This window comes from Chiloscyllium plagiosum, chromosome 4 (genome assembly GCF_004010195.1).
Source record: "Chiloscyllium plagiosum isolate BGI_BamShark_2017 chromosome 4, ASM401019v2, whole genome shotgun sequence".
In the NCBI taxonomy this organism is placed as follows: Eukaryota; Metazoa; Chordata; class Chondrichthyes; order Orectolobiformes; family Hemiscylliidae; genus Chiloscyllium; species Chiloscyllium plagiosum.
This window is the reverse complement of record NC_057713.1, coordinates 136081810-136108070: the sequence shown is the minus strand read 5'-3', so window position 1 is coordinate 136108070 and position 26261 is coordinate 136081810. Positions and strand designations below refer to the sequence as shown.

The following is a 26261-nucleotide window of genomic DNA, read 5'->3' as shown; positions in this document are numbered from 1 at the left end:
ACCCTTCAGGCTCTCTGTCTGTATTCCTGATGAAGGGCTTTTGCCGAAACGTTCATTTTACTGCTCCTCAGATGCTGCCTGAACTGCTGTGCTTTTCCAGCACCACTCTAATGTACCTTCCCATACTGTCTGTTCCTATCACTCCCCAAGGTTATGGTAAAGGTGAGGCAGTTGTAGTCACTGTCACCGAAATGCTCTCCCACTGAGAGATCTGATACCTGGCTTGCCTCGTTGCCTGGCAACAAATCCATTATGGCCTCCCAGGACCTAGTCATCCTGTCTACATATTGAGTCAGGAATCCCTCCTGGACACACCTGACACAATCGGCTCCATCTAGACCATCTGCACTAAGGAGGTTCCCATCAATATTGCGGAAGTTGAAGTCTCCCATAACAACAATGTTGATATATCTGCACCTTTCCAAGATTTGCTGTCCAACCTGTTCTTCCATCTCTCTGCTGCTATTGGGGGGTCTATAGAAAACACCCAATAAAGAGACTACTCCTTTCCTGTTACTGACTTTCACCCATACAAACCCTCCTTAGCAACCTCCTTTTCTGCAGCTGTGATGCCTTCTCTAATTAACAATGCTGCTCTCCCTCCTCATTTAACCCCCTCCATGTTCTTTTTAAAAGATCTAAACCTTGGTAGATTCTGCAATCATTCCTGCCCCTGTGAAATCCATGTCTCTGTTATGGCCACAACATTGTAGTTCCAAGTACTGAACATTAATGACATGAGCAGCTAATTCAGGCTATGAAGCAGTCCTGATTTGTTTGATCTAATAATCAATTAAATAAACACACATTGCCTGTCTCCATATAAAGACAATTCAGTATGAACATTTCCTGAGAACTGCAGACAGGGACTTATTGTGATGCATTGAGCAACCTTTCTGATTTTTGACTTGTAGTTTTGCAGATAGAAGCTGGCTGAATATACAAATAAATGAGCAAACGTGAATTAGTTCATCCTTTCTGCAGCTGCAGTCCCCTGGCATCACATGTTAGAAACACTGGAAATTGGGTCTAAATGAAGACTTTAACATCCATGATAACATATTTCTAAACCTTAAGGAGCCTGAAATTTGGAACATAAATGTGCTTATCTACAAGTGAGCATTAAATACAGTCCAATAAAATCTGATTTCATCTTTTCTTTAAAAATCAGTGCAGTGAGATGCATTGTCCCACATTTGCTGCTCAAGCCGACACTCTCCTGAGCCTCAAGGTCTAGGTTCAAGTCCCACTTGCTCCAAAGACACTATAACATTTCTGAGCAGGTTGATAGAAAATATCTACAATGGCAAATGATTGTGATAATACTGCAGACTCTGTGTTAGCACCTGGTTAAAAAGTGGGCTTCTGGTGGGGCAAGGATAATTCCTCCCCCCCAACCTCTGGGCCAGGAGGCAGCAGCTCAACTCCCACCTGCTTTAGAGTCCCATCATAACGTCTCTGTACAGATTGATGAGAAAATATTTACGAGGCAATAGGCCAAGGGATGGGAAATAAGTCGAGAGTAGTAATATGTCTGATGGGCAGCATGGGTACAATAGTCTGAAGGGCCACTTTCTTTGCTGTAATATTTAATTCACTCATGTATACTGCTTACTGCTGTTGTTGGTTATGGAATTGTAAAAATCCCACTAGAATAATTGAAAAAGGATATTCCTCCCCAATTTTTAAGTTGAAGTCTACAGGGAAAGACAGATTATTTAAGGCCAGGGAATTTCAATTGCCAGTTCTTTAATAGTCATTCACGGAACATGGACATTGCTGGTCAGGCCAGTATTTGTTTATCATCCCTAATTACCCAGAGGGCAGTTGAAAGTCAACCACATTACTGTAGGTCTGGAGTCGCATGTTGGCCAGACTAGGTAAGGATGGCTGATTTCCTTCCCTTAACGACATTAGTGAACCAGATGGATTTTTCTGGTAATCAGCAATGATTTCATGGTTATCATTAGACCCTTAATCCCAGAGTTTTATTGAATTCAAATTCCAATATGTGCCACGGTGGGATTTGAGCCCAGTGCCTCAGGGCATTACCTTGATCTCTGGATTAATGATACTGCTAGGTCATCACCTCCCAATGCAAAGTCTGATTTTATCAAATCCTATGTTAAGTTCATGGAAATATATAATTTGATCCACACCACAGTGTAAAACTTTTATTTTTAAACTTGATTTGGAGATACTGGTGTTGGCCTGGGGTGTACAAAGTTAAAAATCACCATAACACCAGGTTATAGTCCAACAGGTTTAATTGGAAGCACCATTTTTCGGAGCGCCGCTCCTTCAACCACCTGATAAAGGAGCGCCGCTCCGAAAGCTAGTGCTTCCAGTTAAACGTGTTGGACTATAATCTGGTGGTGTTGATTTTAACTTTATTATTAAAGTTATTTGATAAAAGTGATCACATATGTCTGCTACAGAGCCATTAGAGTATGAAGTTAAATTTTAACCGGTCTGAGTTAAAGCAAAATTCATATAGTCTGGAAATTCTTAAATATTTTTAGTTCATTGCAATGATTGAAGAATAGAATGGATTTTTGATGTTTATAATTGAAGCATGTGTCAGACAAAGAATTGGACCCCTATAGTTGTTTTTCACTTTGTAATTAGTTTCACAATCAATTGTTCCTGAAGGTGAGTCCAAAGATGATGTCATATAAGAATTTCATTTTTAAAAGTACTTGGATGGATGGTGAGGTGATTGTTATATAAATTTCTTGCTCGTATCGAAACGAGATGCAGGGGTGGGTCATTGGGCTCATGGCTGACCCCTACTTCAATGCCATATCCCTAATTTCTCTCCATACCCATTGATTTGACGAAGGGTCTGTTTCCATGCTGTACATCTCGATGACTCCATGACTCATGAATATATTCAGTGACCTTCCCTCTACACCATTCTGTAGCAAATTCCATGGTTGACCACTCACTAAGTGAAAAATGATTTCTCATTTTAGTCCTAAAAGGCCTACCCTTTATCCTGACACTCTGATTCCTGGTTCTAGATTCACAAGTGAGGGGAAAACATGCTTCTTCCAAGTAGTCTGTCGAGCCCTGCTTCAATCCGAACTGCTCTCATTGTTCAAAACTTCTACTGAATAGTCCAAACCAATCTCTCTTCATGTATCAGTCCTGCTGTTCCTGGTATCAACCGAGTGAACCTTTTGCTGCACACTTGCTAAGACAAATATATTCCCCCTTGGGGAGGGCATCCAAAACTGCACAAAGCATTTCAGGTGTGGTCACACACAGGCCCTGTATTATTGTGGGACAATATCCTTACTTCTGAACACTCATCCTCTTGCAATGAAAACCAATAAACCAATTGTTTTTCTGATTGCTTGCTGCACCTGCCTGTTTACTTTCATTTAAGTCAGTACAAGTTCACCCAGATCCCTTTTTACATCTACATTCTTTAGGATATCTCCATTAAAATAATGCTGTTGTTACATCATTGAGTAAACCCTCCTGCTTAATTTAAACCAGCAACACGGAAAAGATTCATCTCATGCAGTAATCTGTGAAAATTCCAGAGGCCAAGAACTATTTAAAGTAAAAATTAGCAACTTTATTTCTTAAAGCGTAACAGAATAATTAACTAACATATTTACAACGCCTTCCTCTAACTTTTACTTTCCCTTATATAATATTCGTCTGATAAAGCTCCCAAATAAGATTCACCAAAAATTCAAATTTCAAAGCCGGGTAGCTGTTCAATTTTCCCTTTGTATCTTCCTCTGTAAATGTCTGTTTTTTTTCTCTGCGCAAACTCCTCCAAACAGGTCCCTCTCAGAGACTTCTTACTAGCTGCCTACATCTGTTGGTCTTTTGGCAGTTCTCCCCCAACTGTTCAATTTTCCCCGGTCTTATACCCCCAACGCATCGATTGTGTCTTTTGGCTTTTAATATTGTCAATATACTCAATTCAAACTTGATTGGCCTTTGGTTTTTTGGGGTATAATTTAAACTGATTGGCCTAATTTGTCTCCAGGCAACCAGCTACACTAGCTGCTGGACCAAAAGATTACATTCTATCTTGTTCAGAACACTTGGTGCTGTCATGTAATTCTGCTAGCTTTTAGCTTTCTTAAAGGTACAGTACACCCATATCTTCACAACACTCTGTCTTTCTGTTTTTCACACCTTATACTGCATCTGCCATGTGTTGAATCATTTATATACAGTACATTGTGAATGGCTGGAAGGCAAGCACTGAACCCTGTGACCCAGCACTAGTCACTGCCTGGTACCTGGAAACAATCCCATTTATTCCCATTTTCTGCTTCACTGTTTGGGTGCAATTCCTGCCAAAGTTTGTTTTCTTAATGGATTTAGTCATAGAGATGTACAGCATGGAAACAGACCTTTTGGTCCAACCCGTCCATACCGACCAGTTATCCCAACCCAATCTAGTCCCACCCTCCAGAACCTGGCCCATATCCCTCCAAACCCTTCCTATTCGTATACCCATCCAGATGCCTCTTAAATGTTGCAATTGTACCAGCCTCCACCACTTCCTCTGGCAGTCTACTCCATACAAGTGCCACCCTCTGCATGAAAAAATTGCCCCTTAGATCTCTTTTATATCTTTCCTTTCTCACCCTAAACCTCTGCCCTCTAGTTCTGGCCTCCCCGACTGTAAGGAATAGACTTTGTCCATTTATTCTATCCATGCCCCTCATAATTTTGTAAACTTCTATAAGGTCACCCCTCAGCCTCCGACGCTCCAGGGAAAACAGCCCCAGCCTGTTCAGCCTCTCCCTATAGCTCAAATCCTCTAACCCTGACAGTATCCTTGTAAATCTTTTCTGAACCCTTTCAAGTTTCACAACATCATTCCGATAGGAAGGAGACCAGAATTGCACGCAATATTCCAACAGTGGCCTAACCAATGTCCTGTACAGCTGCAACATGACCTCCCAACTCCTGTACTCAAATACTCTGACCAATAAAAGAAAGCATACCAAATGCCGCCTTCACTATCCTATCTACCTGCGACTCCACTTTCAAGGAGCTATGAACCTGCACTCCAAGGTCCCTTTGTTCAGCAACACTCCCTAGGACCTTACCATTAAGTGTAGAAGTCCTGCTTTCCCAAAATGCAGCATCTTGCAGTTACCGGAATTGAACTCCATCTGCCACTTCTCAGCCCATTGGCCCATCTGGTCAAGATCCTGTTGTAATCCGTCCACTACACCTCCAATTTTTGTGTCTTTGCAAACTTACTAACTGTACCTCTTATGCTCACATCCCAATCATTTATGTAAATGACAAAACGTAGAGGACCCGGCACTGATCCTTGTGGCACTCCACTGGTCACAGGCCTCCAGTCTGAAAAACAATCCTCCACCACCACCCTCTGTCTTCTATTTTTGAGCCAGTCCTGTATCCAAATGGCTAGTTCTCCCTGGATTCTGAGAAATCTAACTTTGCTAACCAGTCTCCCATGGGGAACCTTGTCAAACGCTTTACTGAAGTCCATATAGATCACATCTACCGCTCTGCCACTCTTTCAAGTTTGTGAAACATGATTTCTCTCTCACAAAGCCATGTTGACTATTCCTAATCAGTCCTTGCCTATCCAAATATATGTACATCCTGTCCCTCAGGATTCCCTCCAACAACTTGCCCACTACCGAGTTCAGGCTCACTGGTCTATAGTTCCCTGGCTTGTCCTTACCACCTTTCTTAAACAGTGACACCACGTTAGCCAATCTTCAGTCTTCCGGCACCACACCTGTGACTATCGATGATACAAATATCTCAGTAAGAGGCCCAGTAATCACTTCTCTCGCTTCCCACAGAGCTCTCGGGTACACCTGATCAGATCCTGGGGATTTATCCAACTTTATGCGTTTCAAGACATCCAGCACTTCCTCCTCTGTGATATGGAGATTTTGCAAAGTGTCACCATCTATTTCGCTGCTTTCTATATCTTCCTTGTCCTTTTCCACCGTAAATGCTGATGCAAAATACTTGTTCAGTATCTCCCCCATATTCTGCGGCTCCACACCAAGGCTGCTTTGGTGATCTTTGAGGAGCCCTATTCTCTCCCTAGTTACCCTTTTGTCCTTAATGTATTTGTAAAAACCCTTTGGATTCTCCTTAATTCCATTTGCCAAAGCTATCTCATGTCCTTCTTAAGTATACTCCTACTGCCTTTATACTCCTCTAAGGATTCACTCGATCTATCCTGTCTATACCTGACATATGCTTCCTTCTTTTTCTTAACCAAACCCTCAATGTCTTTAGTCATCCAGCATTCCCTATACCTACTAGGCTTTCCTTTCACCCTGACAGGAATATACTTTCTCTGGGTTCTCGTTATCTCATTTCTGAAGGCTTCCCATTTTGCAGCCGTCCCTTTACCTGCGAACATCTGCCCCCAATCAGCTTTTGAAAGTTCTTGCCTAATACTGTCAAAATTGGCCTTTAGATTAGATTACCTACAGTGTGGAAACAGGCCCTTCAGCCCAACAAGTCCACCACCGGCCCTCTGAAGAGTAACCCACCCAGGCCCACTTCCCTCTGACCAATGCACCTAACACTATGGGCAATTTAGTATGGCCAATTCACCTAACCTGCACATCTTTGTACTGTGGAAGGAAACCGGAGCACCCGCAGAAAACCCACTCAGACACGGGAAGAATGTGCAAACTCCACACAGTCAGTCACCCGAGGCTGGAATTGAACCTGTGACCCTGGTACTGTGAGGCAGCAGTGCTAACCACTGAGCCACCATACCACCCCATTTTTTTAACCCACCCAGACCCACTCCCTCATCCCATATTTACCCCTCATCAATGCACTTACCACGATGGGTAATTTAGCATGGTCAATTCACCTGACCTGCACATCTTTGGACTGTGGAGGAAACCGGAGCACCCGGAGGAAACCCACGCAGGCACTGGGAGAGTGTGCAAACTCCACACAGTCAGTCACCTGAGGCTGGAATCGAACCCTGGGTCCCTGGCGCTATGAGGCAACAGTGCTAACCACTGAGCCAACATGCTTTCCCCAAACAGTCAGTTATAACAGTCAGTTTCTAAAGTTTAGCAATTAGAGGGATATGGGATGCTTTACAGAGAGGTGCAATTTTCAGAGTACCAGTGATAAAGTTTACTTCTGTGTGACTTTTCTCCTCCCCGTCTGTGTTTTGATTACAAAGTTGAATATTATTCATATTGTAATCTATTAATTCAATGCCATGGTGAACCATATTAGCAAATGATGTTGAACTAACCTTTGAGAGTATACCCACCAAGACAGGAAATTACTTTGGTAACACTTGGGGATTTCCCTGCTGTAATTCTCATGAATAAACTAGCAAGGAGCAGCATGGCTTTTGGAAAGGAATGAGTTATTTTACTGGATATGTTAGCTTTAGAATTAATAATATCCCTGTATGGGATTTCACTTGTAAGTATGAGCATTACTAAGTTGGACTTTCATAAATCAGGGGCCACCTATACAAGGTTAAAATATTTCTGTGCTGAGGTACAAGTTTGTACATGCAATCCTGACCTTTATGCACTGATGTTTACGCAAGGGTCCAATGTTAAATTAAAATTCAAGATTCGACATCCAAATGTTTGCTCTTAAAAATGGCAATTGTATTGTGTTGTGACTTGCTTACAAATCAACTTACAAGTGTACTCAAGAACAGAATCAGTTCATAACCTGGGAGAGTAGTGGATGCAATCTATGTGGACTTCAGCAAAGCATTCAACAAGGTTCCGCATGATGAACTGGTTAGCAAGATTAGATCACATGGAATACAGGGAGAACTCCCTGTTTTGATGTAGAACTGGCTCGATGGTAGGAGACAGAGGGTGGTGTTGGAGAGTTGTTTCTTGGACTGGAGGCCTGTGACCAGCGATGTGCTGCAAGGATCAATGCTGGGACTACTGCTTTGTCATTTATGTAAATGATTTGATTAGATTAGATTACTTACAGTGTGGAAACAGGCCCTTCGGCCCAACAAGTCCACACTGACCCGCCGAAGTGCAACCCACCCAGACCCATTCTTCTACATTTACCCATTCACCTAACACTATGGGCAATTTAACATGGCCAATTCACCTAACCTGCACATCTTTGGACTGTGGGAGGAAACCGGAGCACCCGGAGGCAACCCACGCAGACACTGGGAGAATGTGCAAACTCCACACAGTCAGTCGCCTGAGGCGGGAATTGAACCCGGGTCTCTGGTGTTGTGAGGCAGCAGTGCTAACCACTGTGCCGCCGTGCCGCCCACTAACCACTGTGCCACCATGCGATGTGATTTTAGGAGAAATGATTAGTAAGTTTGTAGGTGACACCAAAATTGGTATAGTTGACAGTGAAGGTTATCCCAGAGTACAATGGGACCTTGATCAAGTGAGCCGATGGGCAGAGGAATGGCAGATGGAGTTTAATTTAGATAAATGTGAGCTGTTACATTTTGGGAAGGCAAATTGGAAAGGATTTATACACTTAATTATAAAGACCTGGGGAGTATTGCTGAACAAAGGGATCTTGGAATGCAGGTTCATAATTCCTTGAAGGTGGAGTTGCAGGTAGACAGGGTAGTGAAGAAGGCATTTCGTACACTTGCCTTTGTTGTTCGGTGCATTGAGTATAGGAGTTAGAAGGTCGTGTTGCAACTGTATAAGACATTGGTTAGGCATCTTTTGGAATACTGCTTTCAATTCTGGTCTCTTTGCTTTGGGAAAGATGTTAAATCTGAAAGGGTCCAGAGAAGATTTTCAAGAATATTGCTCTGGGTTGGAGGATTTGATCTGTAGGGTGAGGCTGAATAGACTGGGGCTGTGAAATGTGATGAGAATGTTAGGAGATTACAGGCTGACCTGGATAAGTTAGGTGAGTGGTCAGATGCATGGCAGATGCAGTTTAATATGGATAAATGTATGGTTATCCACTTTGGTGGCAAGAACAGGAAGGCAGATTACTACCTCAATGGAATCAACTTAGGTAAAGGGGCAGTATAGAGAGATCTGGATGTTCTTGTACACCAGTCAATGAAGGTAAGCATGCAGGTACAGCAGGTAGTGAAGAAGGCTAATAGCATGCTGGCCTTCATAACAAGAGGGATTGAGTATAGAAGCAAAGAGGTTCTTCTGCAGCTGACAGGGCCCTGATGAGACTACACCTGGAGTACTGTGTGCAGTTCTGGTCTCCAAATTTGAGGAAAGACATTCTGGCTATTGAGGGAGTGCAGCATAGGTTCACGAGGTCAATTCCTAGAATGGCGGGATTACCTTACACAGAAAGACTGAAGCGACTGGTCTTGTATACCCTTGAGTTTAGAAGACTGAGAGGGGATTTGATTGGGACATATAAGATTATGAAAGGATTGGACACCCTGGCAGCAGGAAACATGTTAGAAGGAGTTAGAAGGTCATGTTGCAACTGTATAGGACATTGGTTAGGCATCTTTTGGAATACTGCTTTCAATTCTGGTCTCTTTGCTTTGGGAAAGATGTTAAATCTGAAAGGGTCCAGAAAGGGTGAGTGCCGAACCAGAGGACACAGCTTAAAAATACGGGGTAGACCATTTAGGACAGAGATGAGGAGAAACTTCTTCACCCAGAGAGTGATGGCTGTGTGGAACGCTCTGCCCCAGAGGGCAGTGGAGGCCCAGTCTCTGGATTCATTTAAGAAAGAGTTGGATAGAGCTCTCAAAGATAGTGGAATCAAGGGTTATGGAGATAAGGCAGGAAGAGGATACTGATTAGGAATGATCAGCCATGATCATATTGAATGGCGGTGTAGGCTCGAAGGGCTGAATGGCCTACTCCTGCAACTATTGTCTGTTTTCCCTGGAGCATCGGAGGCTGAGGGCTGACCTTATAGAGATTTATAAAATCTTGAGGGTCATGGATAGCATGAATAGTCAGGTCTTTTTCCCAGATTAGGGAAGACCAAAACTAGAGGACATAAGTTTAAAGTGAGAGGGGCAAGATTTAAAAAGGGTCTGATGGGCATCTTTTTCTCACAGAGGGTGGTGCATGTATGAATTTAGCTACTGCAGAAAGTGGTGGAAGTTGGTACAATTACAAAATTGTAAAAGGCATATGGATACATGAGTAGGAAGGGTTTAGAGGGATATGGGCCAAATGCTGTCAAATGGGACAGGATTAATTTAGGATATCTGTTTGGCATGGACAAGTTGGACTGAAATGGCTGTTTCCCTTCTGTCCAACTCTGACTCTGCCTGTAATTGGCTTTCACCAAGAAACCTTATTGACATCTCTACACTCTTTTATCTCTCCCTTCCCCTAAAGCCTAAAATCTGGTATTTTTTTTTCTTGTCAATTCCTGGTTTGATTTCTTTTAACACTACTTTGGCTACCTATCCAAGGCTCACCTCACACTGCTACCTGTATCACCGCCTGTACAAAATTCTAATTGACATACATTAACTCTCCATTGCTAAGTACGCACATTTTCAAATCTTTTTCCTTGTACAAATGGTCTTATGCCCTTCCAATTTTTTTTCCTATGAACCTTTCATTTAATTGTGTGCCATCTCACTGATCCAATATTTGTAGCAGAGTTGTCAGCTGTCTTAACTCGACATTATAACTTTTTTCCTTTTTTAAGAACATTGCCTCGTTTCCTACTGGTGAAATTATTCAGTATGCATTTCTGAATTTCTCCATTGATCTCCACTGTTTATTTTTAACTTCTAAGAAATACATTGGGATCTTCCTGTACTTTTACACTTTCTATATAATTATGCCAATCTCTCTGGTTCAAGTTTGGAGGTGAAAAAAGCATTGGGGATGTACTGGAATCATAAATACCTATATTATTATTTGAAAGGCAACTACATTTGCGCCATCTCTTGCCTTCAACCAGTATGCTACTTGCTTTCCAATTTCCAACTTGCCCAGGGTTTATTCCTGGAATGTGGGTGGTACCAATATGAGTTCTTCCCTGTCCCCTGCAAGTTGCCCTGATGGCATATCTACTGTGTAATATGAGATTAGAATCACATCTGGCAAGGCTGGTGAGAGTGGTGATTTCTTCCCTAAAGGACATCAATGAACCAGTTAACTTGGCCATTTTATCTCCATTATTTATTGAATTTCTTTTTCCCAACTTGCTGCTGTGAGACTTTAACTTTGGTTTTGGGACTGGTAGCAAGTCAATCATTTATTTGTTTCTTTCTTGCTTTTTCTTACTTTGTATCTTCTTGAAATGTGAGTGGACTACAGACCTCTTTTGGAGCCGTAGTTCATGATGTGTCAGACCATCAGTAGAGAACACAAAAGGTCAGCAGAGCCATGTTTTGTTTTTAAAAAAATGTCCACATTCCAGCTCCAATTATACAAGTGTAAGAAAATTCACCATACCTAGTGCAGCTGTCAAACAACGAAATCACCTGAAAATCTGATCAAAAGTCATTAAAATCACAATTTTATGTAAATGTTATGAATAGAATATTTACTTCCAAGTAAGTTTCATTTTTAAAATGAGCATCTGAATGGGAAGTGCTGCACGAAAGGACAATTAAGGGCCAGTTGTATTTTTGTTAAGTGTGTTGCATTTATCCCCAAGATTAATTTTAATCTGGTTTAATAACGGGCTAAGTTTCTGTCATGTAAAGTCATAGTCTTAGAGGTGCACAGCACAGAAACAGACCCTTCGGTCCAACTCGTCCATGCTGACCAGATATCCTAACCTCATCTAGTCCCACTTGACAGCACCCAGGCCATATCCCAGCAAATCCTTCCTATCATATACCCATCCAGATGACTTTTAAATGCTTCAGTTGTACTAGCCTCCACCACTACCTCTGGCAGCTTCTTCCATACATGTACCACCCTCTGTTTGAAAAAGTTGCCACTTTTAGGTCTCTCTTATATCTTTCAACAAAAATGTTGTTAGCAATGTAATGCTTAATTTATTTTCTTGTTTCTTTTAGCCTCTTTCAAGTACTCAGTCAGACATGACACAGATTAGTGGACAAAATTCTCAATTAGCAAGTGGTGAAGAGCGACAGAAGTCACTGGATCAGCAGCGGATGCAAGAGAAAGCCAATCGCATTGTGGCTGAAGCAATTGCTAAGGCTAAAGCTCGTGGTGAGCAAAATATTCCCAAGGTGATTGATCAAATAGTGATCTCTGGCACTGCAATGGATGGCTCAACTGATGAGAAAAAGAAAAAGAAGAAAAAACCAAAAGAAAAGAAAGACCCCAAGGAGCCCAAAGAAGCCAAGGAAAAAAAGCCCAAACCAACAGCAACTAAAATGAAAAGCAACAAGAATGCAAGGTAGGAACGTGTAATTTTTCTATCACAAAATTGGCAGCTTTGAATTTTTGCTTTGTCGGTATTGAAATGCTGAACTTTAGTCATAACTATCCAGAGACTGTTCAAGGTAGTTTGGTTTATGTTTCATTGAGGAGTATTCTTCCAACTTGCTGATTATTTTGTTGCAAATGTAGATGACAGGGGAAAATAATATCCTATGTAAATAATTCAGCATTGCCTAAAGTTGCCAGAGATGAAAGCTTCTGAAACAACAGAACTCTGAAAAGCTAAATATTTTAATATAAATTTGATACCCAAAACGGAATTGACCTTGAACCAGTCAAAAGTTCAGAATAAGGCAATGTTTGTAAAACACAGGAGAGTTATTGTTATGGTAAATAACAACTTCTACACACATTGGTGCTGAACATGCTGGATACTTAATAAAGCAAGATAGATAAAACCTAATGTTACATATGTCCTATAAACAACAAATTGTTGAGGAAGAATGGCATAAAAATCAAACTCACTGATGTTGAATCATATAGAATTGTAAGTTCAAAAAATGGGATCTCCGAACAGCTGCAGTTGTCTTCAATATTTATAGTGAGGTAATGGTAATTTTAACTGTGAAGTTAAATTTTGCCACCTTACTGTATACAGTAAACATGGTAGTTCTGCTTTGTAAATTTATTGAAGTTATTTTACTGTGCTTGAAGCAATGCAGGGCAAGTTTGAAACATCTGATTGAAAGTTTGTTTGCCTTACTTACACACTGATCATCTTTATTGGTAATAATATAGATGAGTTACTTGATGAAACGAAATAATTCCAGCTTTCAGAACTGGATCCTTGAGTTTTGATTGAATTGTTTTTGAATTGGCCAGAATTATGATTTTCATGGTTATTAAATGTCTCATTGTTGTTGAAAGTAAATTTTACTTCAGTTTTTTCTCCTGCAAGACCTTTGAAGATCCAGCATGAAGCTCGGAAATTGAGGAAAATATTTCTCAATGCTTTTCTAATTAGTATATTTATTATAATGAATGCATTGAATTTTCTAAACTGCTTTTTAAAATTAATGTTCAAGAAAGTTTGTATCCAAAACATGAAAAGAGGTTGTAAAAATCAAATGCATACCTTTTTTGCAGTTGTGAACATTTGAGATGCTAATCTTGAAAACAAGTTATCAGTTGATGCCCATTCCAGCTCCTCCTCTGTAGCTCTTACCATGGAATATAAAGTGCTTTAACTTGGATCAATGCCAGCAAAGATATGTGTCAGATATATCAGATATCTAATGTAATTGGGGAAAAAATTTACTCAACTTCCTAAATTAATTAAGGCATAAGTGCTTTGTTGCATAGGATTTAGTACAGGTTACTGCATATGCCTAATGGCTTCAATAAATTAAAAACTATGAAAATGTTCAGTGTAATTGAAAAAATGATAGCAAATTTAATATTTAGTTGGGCCCTTCCTTCCCTTTTACAAGTAATTTGGCCAAATATACAGATGGTGCTTTCAAAAAATATCTATTTAATGAGCAAGTAGGGCTGCAATGTGAATGAGCTAAATGACAATGTCAGTGTGGCACAGGAAACTCTTCAAATGGAGGGAACATATGGAGGAATGTAATGATAGTAAGGGACAGTACAGTCAGGTAGATTGACACTGCTGCCTACAGTAAAGTCTGAGTCCAGATGGTAATGTTACAGCTTGATGTCAGGGTTTCAGAGATCTGCTCAAGGCTGGAGAGGAGCGTGCTGAGGGAAGGGAAGGATCCAGTTGTCATCGTCCGTGTAAGTAGCTACATCATCAGCAGGACAAAGGAAAAGGTTGTGCATAGTTAGGATGAGAAGTTAGATGCCAGAGTAAAAACAAGGACTTCAAAGATCACAATCTCTAATTATTACCATAGTAATGTGCAAATAGAGATAAAGTAAATTGGATTAACGACATGAATATGTTGCTCAAAGGTGCATGAAAGGTTCCAGATCATGGGACACTGGCCGTGGTACTGGGCAAGCTGTGGGTTCTGTATCAATGCGACGGTCTCCAAATGAACTGTGATGGTGCTGCTAAGTCATGAAATAGGGAGGATTTTAAACAAAACACTGGAGCGAAGGGTCAAATTTAGGATTAAAGAGTAGAGCCAAGACCATATAGAATAATGCAGGAAATGATCAACCTTCCTTGAGTATTTTGTTTAACAAATTCAAATCTAAGACTAAAATAACAGATATGTTACAAAAAAAGGATAAAACTGCACATAGCTTGCAAATAAAACTTGAAACAAAACTGATTAGCCGAGAATTACTATTAGAATAGGAAAGTGTGATGTGCTAGCAATTGCAGAGACATGGCTATAAAGTGATAAGTAATTGGGCCTGAAAGTTTAATTGTACTCTGCACTCCATAAAGAACAGGAAGCTAGGAAAAGGTAGAAGTGTAATTCTGTTTGTGAGTGATGTTGTTCCAGTAGAGAAGGATAAACTAAGTTTCGGAGACCAAGGTGTCAAAATGGTTTGGGTAAAGGTACGAAATTATAAAAACAGGAGGTTGTTTGTTGGAGTGCTGTACAGGCACCTAACAGTAACCTAACATGGCAGATTGGAGCAGAAGGGAAGAAATAATGAGAACGTGCAGAAAGGTGATAATCTTGGGAGATTTTAACCTCATTGATTGGAAAGATCAGTTGGGCAAAAGTAGCCCAGATGAATTCATTGAATGTTTCGGGGAAAGTTCCTGAGAAACAGTTGTTCTGGAGCCCAAGAGCAGGTTATACTCGACTTGGTATTGTGTAACAAGATATGACCTCAGTGAAGGTGTCCCTGAGGTAGCAATGACCATAATATGATTGAATGCTCCAATTGGTTTGGAGAGAGGAGTGCGTCCAAAACTCTTTTAAAAATAAAAATTAACTGAGGGCAGTTATGAGGGCATGAAAGCAGAACTGGTTAGAATGGTTTGGCTGGTTTTGTGAAAGCATTGGCCAATAGAGACTGTTTAAAGAGGTATTTCTGAATACACAGTAGATGAATTCCAAGGGATGGATACATCATCTATGTTAATGAGAAAGGTTAAAGATAATATCAGACTTTTTTAAATGTGCAAAGACAGGTGGCTGCACAGAAAATAAAAACAGCAAAAATTACTTAAATTAGTAAGAAGAAAAATTTACAGTGAAAAAATTGGCCAGAGCTACAAAAATAGGTAATATGTATTTCTAGAAATATTTGAGAAGTTAACAAAGTGGGCATTGGTGCTATAGAAAGTGTGTGAAGAATTAATGATGGAAAATAAAGAGATGCAAAATTAATTGAACAAATTTTTGCATTAGTTTTCTCTATAAAGGATATAAGTAACATTCTAGAAGCAGCAATAAATTGGGAAATGGGAGGAAGGGAGGGACTCAAGAAAATAACTGCAGTGGACAAATGAGTGGATTGTTGGGCTATGTCCTGATGGCCTTAGTTCTGGGATCTTAAAACATTAGTCAGATAGTTGTTAAGTTGGTTTTAATTATTTAAAGTTCCCATGATTTTGGGAAGGTTCCATTAGATTGTAAAATAGCAACCACAACTACTTTATTCACAAATGGAGGGAGGGAAATCAGGCAACTGAAGGGACCAGTTAGTTAGCCATCTGTTACAGAGAAGATGTTAGAAGCTGTTATTAGTCATTCATGGGATGTGGGCACTTCTAGCTAGATCAGCATTTATTACCAATTCTTTGTCACCCACAAGGCAGCAATAAATCAACCACTTCGTTGTGGGTCTGGAGTTGCATGTAGGTCAGACAAGGTAAGGATGGCAATTTCCTTCCTTGGAGGACATTAGAGAATCAGGTGGATTTTTCCTGACAATCATCAATGGTTTCATGGTCATCAGTAGATTCTTATTTCCAGATTATTATTGCTGTGACTCTAATTCAAATTTCACCAAAGCCATGGTGGGATTTGAACCTAGGTCCCCAGACCATTACCTGAGTGTCTGGATTAATAGTGCAGTGATAATACCACGAGGCCATCACCTAACTTATTAAATAAGTTAATAATTTACATTGTGAAATTCTAAATTATTTTAAAATTTCAGTACTGATGTGATGCTAAATATGAAAGTGTCAGTCATGATTAATTGGCACATTCTCCATGGCAATGCGTCTACCAATCTGAGTCCATTTGCCAATAATCAACACTCTTCTTTCATTCAGTTTTTTTAAATTTCCCCCTGATTTTCATATTTCTTGTGTATTTCCCTAATGCGTACAAGAGGAAAAGTTTCAAGAAAATGTTATTTAATCAATATTCAAGATCTGTATTACCAGACAACTATTTGCACTTGGGAAGTTCAAGGCATTAAGGCAGAGTCACCATGACTTTAACATTAGATGGCTTTATGAAGGAAAAATAATGTGGAAGTGTTGTGCTGTTGATAAAATGAACCAGATGGATGTACTGTATATAGATTTCCAGAAGGCATTTCAGAGACTGCCACATCAAAGTTTATTATCATAAATACTTAAGGTGAAAAGGATAGCATTCTAACATGGAACATAGAACATTACAGTGCAACAATCTGAAGCCCATCTAACCTACACTATATTCCATTCTCGTCCATATGCCTATCCAATGACCATTTAAAGGCCCTTACAGTTAGCGAGCCTACTACTGTTGCAGACAGTGAGTTCCATTCTCCCAACTACTGAGTAAAGAAACCACCTCTGACATCTGTCCGATATCTATCACTCCTCAACTTAAAGCTATCTCCCCATGTGCTAGCTATGGCCATCCAAGGAAAAAGGCTCTCACTGTCCACCCTATCTAACTCTCTGATTATCTTATATGTCTCAATTAAGTTACCTCTCAACCTTCTTCTCTCTAACGAAAACAGCCTCTTGTCCCTCAGTCTTTCCTCATAATACCTTCCCTCCATACCAGGCAACATTCTCATAAATCTCCTCTGAACCTTTTCCAAAGCTCTATCTCCTTCCTACAATGTGGTGAGCAGAGCTGTTTGCAATATTCAAAATGTGGCTGCACCAGGGTTTTGTACAACTGCAGCATGATCTCATGGTTCCGAAACTCAATCCCTCCACCAATAAAAGCTAACACACCATATGCCGCCTTAACCCTATCAACCTGCGTGGCAACTTTCAAGGATCAATGTACCTGGACACCGAGATCTCTCTGCTACACTAATCTTACCATTCGCCAAGTATTCTGCATTTCTGTTAGTCCTTTCAAAGTGAATCACCTCTCACTTTTCTGCATTAAACTCTATTTGCCACCTCTTAGCCCAGCTCTGCAGCTTATGTATGTCACTCTAAACTACAACATCCTTCATCACTCTCCACAACTCCACCGACTTTAGTGTCATCTGCAAATTTACTAACCCATCCTTCTATGCCCTTATCCGGGTCACTTATAAAAATGACAAACAGCAACGGACCCAAAACAGATCCTTGTTGTACCCCACTCGTAACTGAACTCCAGGATGAATATTTCCCATCAACGACGACCCCCTTTTTCTTTCAGCTAGCCAAGTTCTGATCCAAACTGTTAAATTGCCCTCAATCCCATGCCTCTGTATTTTGTGCAATAGCCTACCATGGGGAACCTTATCAAATACCTTACTGAAATCCATATACATCATATCAACTGTTTTACCCTTATCCACCTGTTGGGTCACCTTCTCAAAGAACTCAATAAAGTTTGTGAAGCACGACTTACCCTTCACAAAACTGTGTTTACTATCCCCAATTAACTTATTCCTTTCCAGATGATTATAAATCCTAACTCTTATAATCTTTTCTAACACATTACCCACAACCGAAGTAAGGCTTTTAGGTCGAAGAATTTCCAGGATTGTCTTACTCCCCTTCTTGAACAAGGGAACAATATTTACTATCCCCCAGTCTTCTGGCACTATTCCTGTAGACAATGACGACATAAAGATCAAAGCCAAAGGCTCGGCAGTCTCCTCCCTGGCTTCCCAGAGAATCCCAAGATAAATCCTATCTGGCCAAGGTATCTTATCTATTTTCACACTTTCCAGAATTGCTAACACCATCTCCTTATGTATCTCAATCCCATCTAGTCTAGTAGCCTGTATCTCAGTATTGTCCTCGACTGTATTATTTTTTCCCAGTGTGAATACAGATGAAAAGTATTCATTTACCACTTCCCCTATCTCCTCTGAGTCCACGCACAACTTCCCACTAATGTCCTTGATTGGCCCTAATCTTACTCTAGTCATTCTCTGATTCCTGATATACCTATAGAAAGTCTTAGGGTTTTCCTTGATCTATCCCCCAGTGGAAGCAAAGAGGACTCATAGGTGGATCTTTTTGTGTTTGGCAAAATGTAACAAATGGTGTGCCATAGGGATCAAGGCTGGGCACACACCAGTTTGCAATGTATGTAAAAACGTGGGTGCAGGGTCCAAGAGTAAGTTATGAAATGAACATTAGGCTACAAAAAGACAGGTTAAACGAGTTGGTACAGACATGGCAAATGGAATAGATTATGGGAAAATGTGAAATTGTTCATTTAACGAAAGAGAAAATAAAAATGATGAGAGGTTGCAGAGCTCTGAGGTCAGCGGGGTATAGGTGACCTTGTATATTAATCAGAAAAAGTTAGCGTGCAGATACTGCAAATAATTCAGGAAGATGTAATTTATTGCAAGGGATTGAGTACAAAAATAGCAAACTTGTGCTTCCAATTTACAGGGAAATGGTGAAGCCACATCAAGGAAGGTTGCAAATGTATTGGAAGCAATTCAGTGAATGTTTACCAGATGAATCGTTGGAATGGACAGTTTGCCTTATGAGGAATGATTAGACAGGGTAGGCTTGAATTTGCTGGAGTTTTGGAAGCGAAAGAGACAGCTTGATTGAATCAAATAGAGTGTTGAGAAATTTTGATAGGTCGGCTGTGGAGAGGATGTTTTGTTATGGGAGAATCACGAATTCGGGTATCATTGCTTTTAAAAATAGTTCATTTAAAACAGGTGAGGTGAAACTCTTTCCTTGAGGGTTTGTGAATCTTTGGAACTCTTTCTCTGAAGCAGAGTCTTTGAATATTTTTAAAGCAGAAGAGGATAGTTCCTTGTTGAGAAAGGGAGTAAAAAAGATTATCAGGGGAGGTGGAAATATGGATTTGAGGTGCAATCAGATCAGTTACGTTGTCATTAAGTGGCAGAGCAGGCTCAAGGGGCTAAATGGCCTATTTTTTGATCACATTATATCATAAAATATAAATTTTGGCCCACATTTAAGCACTAACCTCTGAATTACTTGGTTGCATACTATAGTCTTGCCTGATATGCTGGGGCTCAGCAGTGCATTAGGGTGAACGTGATAAATTCCACTTCTCATCTCAGAAAACCAATATGCAGAAAACGATCATCTGAACAATCTGCCATTGTGTATCCCTAACGGGCACCCTCCCAGGTCTTGTTTAAACTCTCAGCCACTGTATTTGTAGCCAGTTTGTATTTTGCCTAGTGTTAATTGCAAATGTGTTTTATTTGTCTGTTTGCTAGTTTACTCTAGTTCCTTGCTCCAGGCTGGCCCACACCCTGTGGCTGTCAAGGTTCCATATATACTTCCCATCTCTTTTACAACTTCTCTGATATACATATCCCAGGAGATTGCTGCTCAGTCATGTAACTTGACCTCTCTTTCCTACACTTTTGTAGCAGGAACAATTGCAATTGTTTTTTAAAAAAAATGCTTGCCTGACTGAAAGTAAACAAAGTTGAAACTTTATTGCTGGAACAGAACAGTCAGGCAGCATCCAGGGAACAGGAGATTCGACGTTTCGGGCACAGGCCCTTCTTCAGGAAACAAATACCATGGATATACAACAAATAGGAGCTTTGGCCAGAGCAGTTTACTTGACAGTTCTATTAAAAATTGAAACTTGTCTGGATCTTGGTTGCATTTTGGCTATTGAGGGCTTTTGCTTCGATTTGGAAGCTCCTTGGATGCTGCCTGAACTGCTGTGCTCTTCCAGCACCACTAATCCAGAAATTTGATTATTATTGCCCACTTGTAATATTCTTCAGTGTGTTTCATATTGAATTTATAAGCAGTAGTATTTTCTACAAGTAATTTTTTGTACAGAAATGGATTTTCAACAAAGTTAGTTTGTAACAATAATATCTTTAGGTTGCTGTCTAGGTAATTATGTTAAGATTACAGTCTGTGAGTTTTATAGATCATAGAATCAAATTAGTTATGAATCTACTCATTTTATTATGCACCTTGTTATCTATAACTAATTTAAATGCAAGAATAAATGAATAATGCTCATGTTGATATTTTGTGTATTTCTCACAAATACATAGACATTTTACACAAAATGACATCCTGCTACAGAGCACAATATTTTCTTACTGGGAGATCCCAGCATGTGCTAATATTGAATTTACCACATCTTTTTCTCTTCCTTCCTATTGGGAAATTTCTGCAACAGATGGCCTCACTGAGATTGGAATATCACCATTTAGGTGACTGTACTGCTCTCTACGTTAGTGTGCAGACTCACTGGAATATTTTGAAAGTATTATCACAAGCTTTCCTACCAGCACTTTCTAGTGGGGGCAAGTTCGGAGCTTAAAATATTCACCTAGTTGGCATTAATAGGAAGTACCTGTAATTAGAATTGCAGGCGATGTTTCAATTTAGGTTTGCTGACAGTGAAGTGTACTTATTGTGCTTGATTTGCATGTTAATGTTTTTATAGATTAGATTCCCGACAGTGTGGAAACAGCCCCTTCAGCCCAACAAGTCCACACCGACTCTCCGAAGAATAACCCACCCAGACCAATTTCCCTCTGACTAATGTACCTAACACTATGGGCAGTTTGGCATGGCCAATTCACCTGACCTGCATATCTTTGGACTGGCAGGATTGGCATAATTGCTGAACTTTTTTTTGTGCTGCTGTGAATTTATGGAACTTTAAATAATCTATCCAACCAGAGTTCTCTTTTCAAAATTGAGCAGGTGATGTAGGTGTGTGCAGTGTTTGTCTCTTTCTAAACATGTTCAAAATGTAATTTTTAAAAGGTCTTTTGTTTAACTTTCAAAAAAATACTTCATTGAAACTGGTTTCAAATGAGCAGAAAATTTGGATGTGTAAACAAATTGGAAGTAAGGTTTTTTGTAAATCATTTATTATTTCTTCAGTCTGATCAACTACCAAACACTATAATCCCTTCCTTGTTTTCCCCTTTTGCTAATCTGATGTTTTATTCTGTTTCTTTGTCCCATGGTTACGTTGCAATGATATCCATCTCAGCACTCTTCCACTGCCCCCGCCCGCCAAAAATCTATTTGAAATCCTGTGTTAAATGGTGATTGACTTTGGAAGCAGAGGGAATGAACTGGTTGGATTATTACCTAATGATTGGATTGGAGCTGGCTTAACCTTGATTATTAGGAGAGATGGTCTTATAACTGCAAATTATTTCACATTATTGACTAAGTCTTAATGTCAGCAGTTTTTAAAGTTTTGTTATTTTGCATTATGATTTTTGTGTAAATAATGAGGTTAACTTTAAATCTGGAGAAATGTGTACAATGTAATTAAATTACTGGTATTGGTTTTTGGCTTTAAGATGTGCATCACTGAGTGAAATTCCTTGATTAATTTGATTAGTTGGCGCTGGCTGTTTTAATCACAGTATTTTGGTTGTTATGCTCTTAAAAGGCCAGTTTTGTATTCTTGCAGCGACCCCCTGACACTAATTTTTTTTTTAAGCCATCAATGTACAGAGCATTTTTTCTGGAACCTTGAATCCTAAAAATGTAATAGATGCATATCATTGAGGTGGCACTGTGGTACATCATCTATGTAGAAAAATATTGATGTATAAAAGTTTTTTTAAAAAAAATGGAATTTGTCTAAATGGCCAGATAACTTCTGTATCAAACTCGATTTTGAGAAACATTGTGAACAAACTTTCCTCCATCTTTGTCTCCCTGTCTCCCATCCTTATCACTCTGTGGTCAGGCCTCATCTTCAATCTCTCAAACCTAATGGGTATGGAGCTGGAAATGTGTTGCTGGAAAAGCGCAGCAGGTCAGGCAGCATCCAGGTAACAGGAGAATCGACGTTTCGGGCATAAGCCGTTCTTCCTGAACGCTCTGATCTCCAGCATCTGCAGACCTCACTTTCTCCTAATGGGTATGGAGATCAAGCAAAAATATTTCAGGTTTTCATACTACTAAAGTTGGAATTTCACTTGTCATTTTTGCTGTGGTATTCTCTCCTTCTCCAAACTCCAAGGCAATTTCTTCTCTTCCCTACCCTGACCACGTGTCCCAATCTTTCATCCACTTAATCTGGAATCTACACTTTGTCGTTTCTGTCCATTACACCTTGCTCCTGCCACTGCTCATCTTGTTAGTGAGCAATCCAATGTTTCCCAGATCCCTTTCCCACCTGATCATCCAACTCTCCTCCCTGGATACAGTGCAAACTGATTGTGTCAATGGTTCCCATTGCCTCCCTTTGTCCTTGCCTTCAGTCAGTAATCTAAGCTGCGTACTTAGAAAAATTTAAGGTAATCAGAATGAGTCAGTAGGTTTTGTCAAAGGAAAATAACTTATTCAATTTATTCGAGTATTGTGAAAGAATAACATCCGCTGTAGAGGGAGGGGAACCTGGGGATGCACTATATTTGAATTTCCAGGTGTATTTGGTAAGATGCACATCGTAGTTTATTGTGGAAGATGAAAGCTCATGGTTTGGGTATAAATATTGGCCTTGATACAAGATTAGCTAATTGGCAGAAAGCAGACTGTAAGCACAATGGGTCTTTTTCTGATTGGCAGGCTTTGATGAGTGGAGACCCATAGGGATTGGTGTTTGAATTCTAATCCTCAAATTTATTCACCCATCTCTTCGGGGACATATTTGAATTCAAAGCCTTCCCTAAGTATAATTTGATTGCAGCTTAACAATGAAGTTGGAGATGGTGAGAAGGTCTGTTGCTTAAGTGGGTTTTCATAAGCAATTTCATTTTAAAAAAAATAGATTTACAAACTATCAATACAGCTGGTGGATTCTTTATCTGCTTACTTTGGTTAAGCAGTGAAAGTTGTATTAATGGCGCAAGATGGCTCTGTGTTACGAGGCATTGTCATTTTGAGATTAAGGCAACTCCCAACAGGCACCATCAGTGATTGTAACTACAGGTTGTTGTAGGTAATAGTTAACAAGTATTTACGACACATGTTCTTGAACATATTAATGACTTCTTTGCAGCAGGGGTGTATTTAAACTCCATTTCTTTGTCAAAGATGTGTGTTGTTTCATATTCTAATGGTTGCCAGTCATCTCCCGTATTTTGAAATAATACCCCTGTAATACTAACCTTTGTTAACCTAAGGGAAATTTGTTTTTTAGATTTTGTGTAAAGAAAATGTTTGTTAATGCAAAAGAAAAGTTTTGCTGTTGGCTATTAACAAATCCAACCTGTAATATGTGTGCAGCATTTTCAGTTTGTTTGTGTAAGTGTAATAATGCTAATACCAAAACATGGACTTCAGTAAGGCGTTCGAGAAGGTTCCCCATGGGAGACTGGTTAGCAAGGTTAGATCTCATGGAATACAGGGAGAACTAGCTATTTGGATACAGAACTGGCTGAAAGGTAGAAGACAAGAGGGTAGTGGTGGAGGGTTGTTTTTCACACTGGAGGCCTGTGACCAGTGGAGTGCCACAAGGATCGGTGCTGGGTCCTCTACTTTTTGTCATTTACATAAATGATTTGGATGCGAGCATAAGAGGTACAGTTAGTAAGTTTGCAGATGACACCAAAATTGGAGGTGTAGTGGACAGCGAAGAGGGTTACCTCAGATTACATCAGAATGTGGGCCAATGGGCTGAGAAGTGGCAGATTGAGTTTAATTCAGATGAATGTGAGGTGCTGCATTTTGGGAAAGCAAATCTTAGCAGGACGCACACACTTAATGGTAAGGTCCTAGGGAATGTTGCTGAACAAAGACCTTGGAGTGCAGTTTCATAGCTCCTTGAAAGTGGAGTTGCAGGTAGATAGTATAGTGAAGAAGGCGTTTGGTATGCCTTCCTTTATTGGTCAGAGTATTGAGTACAGGAGTTGGGAGGTCATGTTGCGGCTATACAGAACATTGATTAGGCCACTTTTGGAATATTGTGTGCAATTCTGGTCTCCTTCCTATCGGAAAGATGTTGTGAAACTTGAAAGGGTTCAGAAAAGATTTACAAGGATGTTGCCAGGATTGGAGGATCTGAGCTACAGGGAGAGGCTGAACAGGCTGGGGCTGTTTTCCATGAGCGTAGGAGGCTGAGGGGTGACCTTATAGAGGTTTACAAAATTATGAGGGGCATGGATAGGATAAATAGAAAAAGTCTTTTCCCTGGGTTTCAGGGAGTCCAGAACTAGAGGGCATAGGTTTAGGGTGAGAGGGGAAAGACATAAAAGAGACCGAAGAGGCAACTTTTTCACACAGGGTGGTACGTGTACGGAATGAACTGCCAGAGGATGTGGTGGAAGCTGGTATAATTGCAGCATTTAAGAAGCATTTGGATGGGTATATGAATAGGAAGGGTTTGGAGGGATATGGGCCGGGTGCTGGCAGGTGGGACTAGATTGGGTTGGGGATATCTGGTCGGCATGGACGGTTGGACCGAAGGGTCTGTTTCCATGCTGTACATCTCTATGACTCTGTCTAATTTTAGCAGTTACTATAACCAACTATTAGCAAGTATCCAGAAGTGATGTTTCTTGTTCAGACTTGAATATTTTGTTACAGTTTAATTTTGTTGACTAACTTTATTTTGTTAGAGTACACTATGTTGCCAGGTAGAGGCAGCTGGATAGGAAGGTGCTGTATTAACTTTAGCCCCAGGGTATCAGGTTAAAACCTTTGTGTGTATGGCATTCAGTATTGCTACTAATGTGTTGGTCAATGCATTCATCAATATTCGCTTTCGTATTAGGGGCTATAATGTATGTAATTTTCTAAAATGAATATTGGATGATAATTCCCAGAATATAAACTTATAATTCCTTGGAATTGAATATCATGACAAGCGCAAGCCTGTTTCTGGTTTACTTCAGCCTTTCAACAGAACATGGGAAGATGCATTAATTTGGTAGCTACTGAGTTTGTAGTAGCCTCTATTAGGGTTTAATTCTGTTTGGTACATTATCAATGCCACCCCTTTCAACTAAGTGATAACCAAATTAATAAAAATGTTGGATGGTTTTAAATTACAACATGACATATGGGCACTGTTGTTATTGCTCCATAACTGCAAGGCATGCATCTGCTGTTTTTTGCAGGATGATTTGAATCTCTGCACTGTGTCCCAGAGCACTAAGTCATCAAGTAATAGTGGGGAACTTGTTGCCTGCACAGATGCATCACAGGCAAAATTGGTTTCTACTTTTATTTCCTTGGAATCCTTCAACTTTGAAAAAACTAGTAATTAAGCAGAGTCTTTGGGGACATTTAAGCGAGTGTTAGACATGCACATGGATAGCAGTGCGTTGAGGGGTGCGCAATAAGTTTACTATATTTTACATTAGGATTAAACCTCTGCACAACATTGTGGGCCAAAAGGGTCTGTTCTGTGCAGTACTTTTCTATGTTCTATATTTATGATTCACTGTTGTAGGTAAAAATGGCTGTGATCCTTGGGTTAATAAACAATCCGTTATGAAGCTGAATCCTAGATACCATAAAACTGTGGAGCAGAGACTTAGATGGGACAATCCTAGGATCAGCTCCAAGGTTGGTTACCAAAGTTTTTTTTTGTTAGGCATGTTATCGTGTCCAACTGAAGCAGCCAAATGGGGTAGGCGAGAAAGGTTTGTTAGTGGTCCTCAGCAACCCTTTGCCATTTTTCTCAGTGCTATCACTCTTACACTTCCTATACATCCTATTCACCTCTCTCCCTCTCTCTCTTCCCCCCCTCTCTCCCC

The 26261-nt window shown here is 40.1% G+C and overlaps 1 protein-coding gene across 1 annotated transcript in view; it reads left to right on the top strand.

The window, feature by feature from the left end:
* The window catches only part of chd7 (chromodomain helicase DNA binding protein 7), a 356622-nt gene that overhangs the window by 92314 nt on the left and 238047 nt on the right, over positions 1 to 26261 (top strand). Inside the window, exon 3 of the mRNA XM_043689312.1 lies at positions 11951 to 12297. Coding sequence (XP_043545247.1) covers positions 11951 to 12297 — 347 coding nt within the window. The remainder of the gene's footprint in view (positions 1 to 11950; positions 12298 to 26261) is intronic.